Below are 9,487 nucleotides of genomic sequence, written 5' to 3'. Positions count from 1 at the left end.
AAACTGAAACAACGGAACTACCTTTTATCGTTCCGTCAATTCTCGTTCCTAGTATTTTTTTTTCATTTTTTTTTCAACAAAAAACAAAATACGTCATAAATGTATCAAACGTTTTATTCTATTTTTTTATTTCTGAAAAAAAATAAAAACTCTAGAAACATCTTTTTAGAACGATATCAAACACAGTCTGAGACGTAGAGGGCAACAAAATGATACCTATCCCAATGTGAAATATAAAAAATTCTGTCAATGTTAATGATCATGTGCATTCCATCATTAACTCCATGTTGATGTGGGAGCCATCCAACCACCACGCATCCACCACATGTGTAAATGTGAAAACACAAAATTAGGATTTTTCCACAAAATAAGATTTTTTTTTTTTTAAGAATTATTTAAGATAATAATAATCAATAATCAAGACACTTTCGGCAGCGGAAGTCGACTGGTGGGGTCTATTATCCAGCTGGCAGCCTTTGGAGTAATCTTTTTTGTTTTAAATGAAAGGAAAACAACACGAAGGATCCATTTGGCATAAAAAAGGAGTCCCCCTCGCCCGACTCTCTTGTGAGTCTCTCTCACGACGTTTCTTCCTCTGGGACATCCAAAATGACGTCACTCCATGAGGCCGCCTTTCTCTGTCACCTTAGCGGACATCACTGCTTAAGTGCCTAAGCAGACGAGCTAAAATTACGGGTAACTTCAAATACCTATACTACCGCTCATGAATATATTGTCACAATGATCCAAAGCTCAGGAAGCTTCCTTCCCTGGACGGACACTTCTATGCTGACTCTCCGTTTTGTGTGTGTCAAAATAGAACTCTACACCTCCTGGCTGCAAAGAAGTCAAAACCTAGAGTGGAGGTTCTCCTACACCGGTGGCCGACCCTTCATCCACCATCCTAGGTCATTAAACATCAATTTATTGGATGAAGTAAAAAAATAAGGATATAATTAACCCCTTATGTGGTACCTTCATTTTGATAAGAGGAACCTCTTTATAGAACTCAGAGGTAGGAGAGATCTCACATTGGGATGTGCGTCCGGGTTTTCTTAATGCGTGAAATCATTCTCTAGTATCTGGACTCTATGGAAAGGTTCGATCCCCTTCATTTTCAACAAATTATTCAGAGTACATATCCCTCACCTAGGAAATTATACATTATCTAGGATTGATGTATTATTTAGATTTTGGTCCTTTCACAAGTCCATTCTTAATTTCTTATGGCGTCTCTATATTAGTGTGTCAAATTAGAACTCTTCTTGGTACAAGTTCTAGTTTCTTCAAAAAAGTCAAACTTAAAATTAGGCATTAGATGCAAAATGATGAAAATTCTTTCGGACTTGAGTTGATAATGTTATTGTAAAAAAGATGAGATGTAGACAAGAAGGAGAAAATAAATCCCTAATTCTTACGGTGGAAAATAAGGCACTACATTAATAGTTCTCTTAATACAGCCCAAACATCCCAAACTTATTAAAATTAATAAAATATCTCATGCTAGTCCTTCTTTGTGTGTTTCTCTCTCTCTCTCTCCCCTCCTATAATAGGAGACATATATATCATTTTATAAAAAAAAAATACATACATACATACATACATATAGGGAAGCACTATCATTCTAAGAGGATTGATACAGATATCTAGTTGATACGAGATCAGTGATACAAAATGGATAGAGAGTAAAATCAAAAGAAAAAAAAAATTCAATATTTATAAGAAAAATGATATGAGACGATTGATACATCCAATATAAATTGATACGTATTAGAGTCACTATCAATTTCTGAACTAACTGATAAACAATTCGAGACCATTAACTAAAACCATGTTCCCAACTTTCCTACTGCCGTTCTACCCAAAAATAAATGAAATAAAATAAAATTTTAATCCAAACTCCAACTCTCCCTAATTACACCTCAGCTGTGTAGGGATTTTTGATGCCATAAAATAAGGAAATGGAATGACTACAATTCATCACGTGGGGATAATATCCCGAATGCTAATAATTTGTGTGGGCCCACCATCCTATCCAACTTGTGTCTTCTTTTTCTTCATTCATTCCCCAAGTCCCAACCACTTGCCTTCCACGTTTCTTCCTTCGAGCCCGGCCGGCTATACATCACTATATCACTAACGCCACTTCTGCTTCCTTCGCTCATTCCTACCCGAAAAAGTCACCACCTAAGCTCAACCTCCAAACCCAGAATGGCTCTAGTTAGACAACGCCGTAACCTCAATCTCCGCCTCCCCTTGCCGGACTCCACCGATTGCCGCCCACGCTTCCCCCTCCCACTCCCCCCAACTTCACTCTCTTCCGCCACTACCACCAGCGGCACCGCTCCCACTACCGCCACATCCCAAGAAGTCGACCGCCTCTCCGACCTTGAGAAACTCAAAGTCCTTGGCCACGGTAACGGCGGCACAGTCTACCATGTCCGCCACAAGCGCACATCTGCCATCTACGCTCTCAAAGTCGTCCATGGAGACTGCGATACCACCGTTCGCCGTCAGATCTTCCGCGAGATTGAGATCCTCCGACGTACAGACTCTCCCTACATAGTCAAGTGCCACGGAATTTTCGAGAAACCCTCCGGCGACACCGCTATCCTGATGGAATTCATGGACGGTGGCACACTCGATTCGTTCCTCAAATCCCATGGAACCCTCTCAGAGCTCTCACTCTCCACCATCGCCCGTCAAGTCCTCAACGGTCTTCACTACCTTCACTCCCAGAAAATCGTCCACAGAGACATCAAACCTGCAAATCTGCTAGTGAATCAGAAGATGGAAGTGAAGATTGCAGACTTCGGAGTCAGCAAGATCATGTGCCGTATGCTCGAACCCTGCGATTCTTATGTGGGTACCTGTGCTTACATGAGCCCTGAGAGGTTCGATCCAGACACTTACGGTTCGAATTACAACGGTTACGCTGCGGATATCTGGAGTTTGGGACTTACACTATTGGAGCTCTACATGGGTCACTTCCCCTTGCTAACACCTGAGCAGAGACCCGATTGGGCCACTCTAATGTGTGCCATATGTTTCGGAGAACCACCGAGCTTGCCGGAGAGTGCTTCGGAGGAGTTTGAGAGCTTCATCAATTGTTGTTTGCAGAAGGATTCCAGTAAGAGATGGACAGTATCGCAGCTCTTGTCACACCCTTTTATTGTCAAGGATCTGAAAATTCATCATTGAAAATCCTTATCTGAGTTGCCGGTTATTTTTTTTTCAATCGCCGGTGCCGTAATCTGTACATATCCCTACGGGAAATGATAATCCTTTTTGTGTGGATATGTTTATATACTTTTCACAATTAAATTACAGGAAAATAAGAGATATTAAGGAAAATTAACAAATTTCGACTTAATACTTTCATTCCTTTGGTGTCAAATTGGTATGAAACTTTGGGATTAGATTCTCTCCCATTCTTAATTGTGCAATTTTCGTGTTCTTATCTCTATATGGCACGTGTATAACCTTAAAATTAAATGGTTATAGAAGAGTTAAAATAGATTTGAATTCCATAAAACAGTTCTTACAACTATTGGATTTTGAGAATGATCAAGGATAGAACTGCCGCTTCTTATAATGGTCAGACCCTAAGAAGTGGGGTGGCCAATGTAAAATCTCAACCTTAAGTTCTCTCAACTCAACCCGGTCAAGCCTCACCTTGGTTCAGATTGGGATATCTCACCTAGGCCCAGTCCAACCAATCGTGGCCTTGATTGATCTTATCAATCTCTATTTTCTTGCCATTCTAGGGACCCTGTATGGCCCTAGTTGTCCCTATATGAACATTAAAAAGTGGGTGGTGTAATTAAATTATATAAATAATATGTAACATTATAATATAATATAAGCCTTTCTCTTTATGTACAAATTCCTAACAGTTAAACATGAAAAAGTAATTCCTATAAAAAAAAGAACATGAAAAAAAAGTAAGGAGATGGAGGTGTCGTGTGACTGTCAATCTTATAACTAATGAACTAGATTTTTTTTGGTATTTTTACTTGAGCGTCTATTTCTTCTGTTAAAGGAGATTCAAGAAAAGATAGCATAGAAAGACATATTTTCAAAATGAATAAGGTACGAGTTGAAAAGAGAAACTAACAAAGTTGGACAAGGTTGGAATGAAGATTGGAACAATGTGACTAATGATGGTGGAGAATAAAGATTTAAAAAAAGGGAATATGAAATTTTATATTGAAAAGGGGAACTAACAAAGTTGGACAAGGTTGGAATGAAGATTGGAACAATGTGACTAATAATGGTGGAGAATAGAGATTTAAGAAAAGGGAATATGAAATTTTATATATTTTATAAAACATAATATTTATTGTATGCATAGGGTCAGGTTGCATCAGGTTAAGATCAATCCAGGCTCGCCTTGTAGACTGAAAAGCTTAGCTAGCCAAGCCTTGAGCAGGTTCAAGTTGGTGGGGCCAAATTGACACCTTAGGGCCCAAAAAACCTTTAGTTTGGCTATGTTGTAAGAGTCCAACGCATGCTCTTAGTAAACTAGTGGGCAACAAACAACGGAGAAAGAGGGGACAACCATGGCCCAGTGGGAGAGATAAATACATGATGGGAGAGCTCAATAGATGTTCAAACTTTTCCCGAATTTTAATGAGGAGATAGGATTTGTTGTTCGTACGAGTTAGCATCCAACATATGTTCTACTTTCTGTCATTACAATGATAAAGATGAGTATATTTAAGACAAAAAAAGATAAATATTGAATACTGACACATACAACAGCTTATTCATTTTCTTTAATTAGTAACTGATTGGCAATGGCAATACATTGGATTAGTGTTGGCCGCTAAGGTTGAGAATGGACGAAGGTTGGGGCTATATATCTATTGGTTTTTATCTGATATCAAGTGTATAAGGGCTAAGGATTGCCATCTCACCCAAAAAAACCCAAAAAGGTATAGGCTACCATGGTTCAAGGAATCGGAATAGGGTTCATCAATTCTACTCAAATCAGATAGAAATGGATCATCCGAATCCCCATAAGAATTCTTATCGATTATCGTGCTGGAAAGTGGAGTGGGCCCATGGATCGGATCAGAATTGGCTACTTCAAAGGCCGATTTGCCATATGCATGTGAAACATGTGGAAGCAAATTAACCATTTAAAAAGAAGAAAAAGTTATAATCCTTCCAGAAGAACACAGAGCATAGAGAGATTGGGTGACGTAAAGGCAGATGGAGGGGCTGGAGGAGCCCAAGACACAGTAGTTGTTAGGATATCATGGATCTTAGAGCCCACGTTGAAGCTTCTGGTAAAGCTTGTTTTGGATACCTATGGTTGGGACTTGGGACCATGACTGGTTATTATGGCATCAGCCTTGAACGGAATTTGGCAATAGTTGTCCAATTAATCCTTCGATGCTAAACGAAATCAACTGGAATAAAAGGCAAAAGAAAGTAGAATCAGGATTTGTGGCCTCCAAGTTGCAAAGAATTTCTGTGCAAAATCAAGACTTCTTACTCTAAAAGGATATTCTAAAGTTTTTTTAAGGGATTTAAGGATTTCGTGAGGCATTTTTAAAATTTTTAAGGATTTTTTACCTTACCTGGTACTGTAGTATAAGTCTAGATACATGGGGAAGTGAAATTAGATTGTGAAAAGACGTCTGTGCTTCAGTTCTACTCTTCCATGTATTTGGAGTCTAAATATACGTAACTTGTTGCGTAGTATTCTTCATCCTTTTTTTTTTTTGCTAACGAGTGGTATCCGGCCTAACTAGTCTTGCAGGCCCATATTGACTTTACAATCACATGGATCAGGTTATACCAAAGTTGAATGAGAACTATTTAACTTTCACTGAAAACAGTAAAAAACACTAAACACCTCCATGTAAGTAGCCCCAAGTATGCCCGATATAGGTTGAGTTTTCCAGTTATCTTAGAATATTTAGTCCATAATTGCCTTGAGCATACCCAAAGAATATGTAATTGTTGACAACAAATAGATGAAGTACTAATAATGATTCTAAAATTAATAATAATGATTCTAATGATTCTTTCACTTTGGATGAAGTTTAAACTTTCTCCATAAAACTTAACAAAAACACATAATATGAGATGTATTTTTAGGATCATCATCATTACTATGTATATATAAATGGTTTTAAATAATTTAGTATGATTAATCATTGATTTAAATAATTATTATTAAACCAATTAATTGCGGCTAAAAGGTAGCAACACTTAAGCATTCGCAACCTATAAACAACACATTTTAATCTCAATCGTTGGATTTATAATATTCAATCACAACCATTGAAGATGTAAAATTATTCAACTTGCTATCAGCTCGGGTTGAAATCATCTGTAATTCTGATCTCGTACAATTCCGTGAAATACCACTTTCACGATGTGACACGTGTATTGATACCAATGCAATGGTCCAGATCTGGTACAACTAATAAAACCTTAAATCAATGAAGAGTCATTTAAATCAGATCTTGACTATTGCATTGGTATCAATACACGTGTCACTCCCTGAAGGTGGTATTTCACGAAATTATACGAAATCAGAATTGCAGACGATTTTTTCCCACCACTCACCCATTAATTACATATTCCCAATTTAAAACAAAAACCAAACCATTTATTAAACTGATTTCAGTGTAAATGAGTCAATGACTCTGTTCTCCATTCAGTTTCAGTGAACTTTGGTTTTGACGTCCTTACGTACTCTCTCCGGTATTAGGAAGTTTAAAATCGTAAGATACTTGAAATGTGGAAATGGACTTCTGTTTTTTTTCTCAACCCCAACTAATTCTCCACGTTTCCTTCCTCCCTATTCATATATAACGGTCACTCTCCTCTTCCTGTCTTCCCCAAAATCCCATCCCCCCAGCCAAAATGGCACTTGTTAGACAACGCCGGAACCTCAATCTCCGTCTCCCTTCGCCGGACTCCGCCGATTGCCGCCCTCGCTTCCATCTCCCACTGCCCCCCAGTTTGCTTTCCTCCTCCTCCTCAGCCACCACCACTACTACATCCCAAGAAGTCGACCGCCTCTCTGACCTTGAGAAACTCAAAGTCCTCGGCCACGGCAATGGGGGCACAGTCTACCAAGTCCGCCACAAGCGCACATCCGCCGTCTACGCCCTGAAAGTCGTCCATGGAGACTGTGACACCACCGTCCGCCGCCAGATCTTCCGCGAGATGGAGATCCTCCGCCGTACAGACTCTCCCTTTATCGTCCGATGCCACGGTATTTTCGAGAAACCCTCCGGCGACATCACGATCCTCATGGAATACATGGATGGCGGCACACTCGATACTCTCCTTAAATCCCATGGAAGCCTCTCAGAGCTCTCACTCTCCACCATCGCTCGCCAAGTCCTCAATGGTCTCAACTACCTTCACTCCCAGAAAATCGTCCACAGAGACATCAAGCCTGCGAATCTGCTGGTGAATCAGAAGATGGAGGTCAGGATTGCAGACTTTGGAGTCAGCAAGATCATGTGCGGTAAGCTCGAACGATGCGACTCTTATGTGGGCACCTGCGCATACATGAGCCCAGAGAGGTTCGATCCCGATACCTACGGCTCCAACTATAACGGTTACGCTGCGGATATCTGGAGCTTGGGGCTTACGCTATTGGAGCTCTATGTGGGTCACTTCCCCTTGCTGTCTCCTGAGCAGAGACCCGATTGGGCCACCCTAATGTGTGCCATCTGTTTCGGAGAACCACCGAGCTTGCCGGAGAGTGCTTCGGAGGAATTTCAGAGCTTCATCAATTGTTGTTTGCAGAAGGATTCCAGTAATAGATGGACAGTTTCGCAGCTCTTATCACATCCTTTCATCGCTAAGGATCAAGGATCTGAAAATTGATAATCGAAATTAAGAGTCGCCGGTTTTTTTTCATAATCGCCGGTGCCGGAATCTGTACATAGTTCGAATTTTTTCCTGGAATGAGATTATTTTATAGGGAAAATTAATGAGTTTAAATTTTTTTATTGTTTTGTTCTTTTTTTATTTTTTCTTTTTCGTGGAAGACTCATCAATCTGACAGGTTTGATGGTGCAAGGATTCGGGAGGTTTGACCCCCATCGCATTTTCAAGACCGTTAAATATGTTTTATTTTGTGAATGAGGGTATTTAGGACATTTCAGATAGAGGAAAATTCCAAAGATAATGAAGTCATGCATGAGCCACGTGCGGAATAGTAAATAATAGCTTCGTGAGTGAAAGCCGCCTTTGTCTCAAACTGTATCTTTTGCCTGCAAGGCTTGGCAGCTGGCCGTCGTTTCGGGAAGGAAATTTCAAGGAGATTTGGAAGAAGAAAAAGGCTGCGTAGGAGTGTGCGTATGTGGATGCGTGAGTGAGAGAGAGAGAGAGAGAGAGAGAGGGGGGGGGGGGGGAATCCTTTAGTATGACATTACTTATCGAAAAGAGTTGAGTGAGACACATATTATTTAATGAGAAGTATAATAATAAGGTATAATGTCAAGGTTCTCGGGAAGAAAGACTCATCATATACTCTCTTTCCTTTATGGGGTTTGGGGTTGTTTTCATTCTCATTGAACAGAGCAAGGTCACATATCTTCTTACCAAAAATAAAAAAGAAGCAAAGTCATATATACAGTTTCAGTGCAACATTCCTATTAAAGTGTTATAGGAGATAAAACTCTGAATATCTCTGGCATCAAATAAATGATCAACATTACTGTAATTAAAAATGTCATTATCATTCTAAAGATGAATATTTTTATCTATATCATTTAGAATGAGGTCTTCACTTCCGCTGGTATTTTTAATAGCATCAAGCCTACCTATTGATTTACTTAACCCATATTTTTCTGATGTCATTTGTGATTTTTATGGCATTAGTGGTTTGTTGTTAGACCTCTGTCAAAGATTTTTCATAGTTGGAGTTTTTCAAGAGCGATACTGACATTAATTACTCTTTGTCCAACATTGAATACAGTTTATGTTGATCATTGCTCAAAATTGTTTGGATGCCAACAATGGCTAATTTTCTGTGTGTGCTCTTTTAGAGTGACATTATTTGGGCTCTTTCAGACAGTTGTTTTTAAGATGCATCTCTCTTCTATAAGTAGGGGATGTCCACGATACTTTATGAGTGATTCTAAATATTTTAAACTCTCTGTTATTCTCATATATTCTCTCAAACTACTCCTGCTTTGTTTTTGCATCCAGTTTCATTCTTTTCTTGTCGATTGAGCACAACTCGAGTATATCCTAACGTGACCGTAGCTAAAAGTGGCAACTACTGAATGGGCCTATATTGCACCATCAAGGAATTTACAGTCTTAAAGAGAGTATAGATAGTATGACTCAACCCCGTTCTTTTCTCTTAACATCTTCAAGTTTCTAATTACTATAAATATGTACAAGATTACTTATAAAACGACATTACATTGCATTAATTTCCATTACTGGTCATTTAGTGAAAGATAATGTCTATCTCTCATAAGTTCATTGTTATATATAC

At 39.1% G+C, this 9,487-nt stretch overlaps 2 protein-coding genes across 2 annotated transcripts; both read left to right on the top strand.

Moving 5' to 3' along the window:
• The first annotated feature begins 2,099 nt into the window (after nt 1–2,099).
• On the top strand, nt 2,100–3,297 carry LOC122059338 (mitogen-activated protein kinase kinase 9-like). The gene has a single exon (XM_042622068.1). It carries the CDS (start codon nt 2,212–2,214, stop codon nt 3,199–3,201), a length of 990 nt encoding a protein of 329 aa, XP_042478002.1. The 5' UTR covers nt 2,100–2,211; the 3' UTR covers nt 3,202–3,297.
• A 3,417-nt stretch (nt 3,298–6,714) lies between these two features.
• LOC122060200 (mitogen-activated protein kinase kinase 9-like) lies at nt 6,715–7,988 on the top strand. Its single transcript, XM_042623396.1, has one exon. It carries the CDS (start codon nt 6,886–6,888, stop codon nt 7,861–7,863), a length of 978 nt encoding a protein of 325 aa, XP_042479330.1. The 5' UTR covers nt 6,715–6,885; the 3' UTR covers nt 7,864–7,988.
• The last annotated feature ends 1,499 nt before the right edge of the window (nt 7,989–9,487 follow it).

The sequence above is a fragment of the Macadamia integrifolia genome, chromosome 13 (genome assembly GCF_013358625.1).
Source record: "Macadamia integrifolia cultivar HAES 741 chromosome 13, SCU_Mint_v3, whole genome shotgun sequence".
Lineage (NCBI taxonomy): Eukaryota > Viridiplantae > Streptophyta > Magnoliopsida > Proteales > Proteaceae > Macadamia > Macadamia integrifolia.
This window is presented reverse-complemented; position numbering and strand designations above follow the sequence as displayed.

Coding starts and splice junctions, on each gene's coding strand:
- LOC122059338 (XM_042622068.1), top strand. CDS start 2,212: ATGGCTCTAGTTAGACAACGCCGTAACCTCAATCTCCGCCTCCCCTTG.
- LOC122060200 (XM_042623396.1), top strand. CDS start 6,886: ATGGCACTTGTTAGACAACGCCGGAACCTCAATCTCCGTCTCCCTTCG.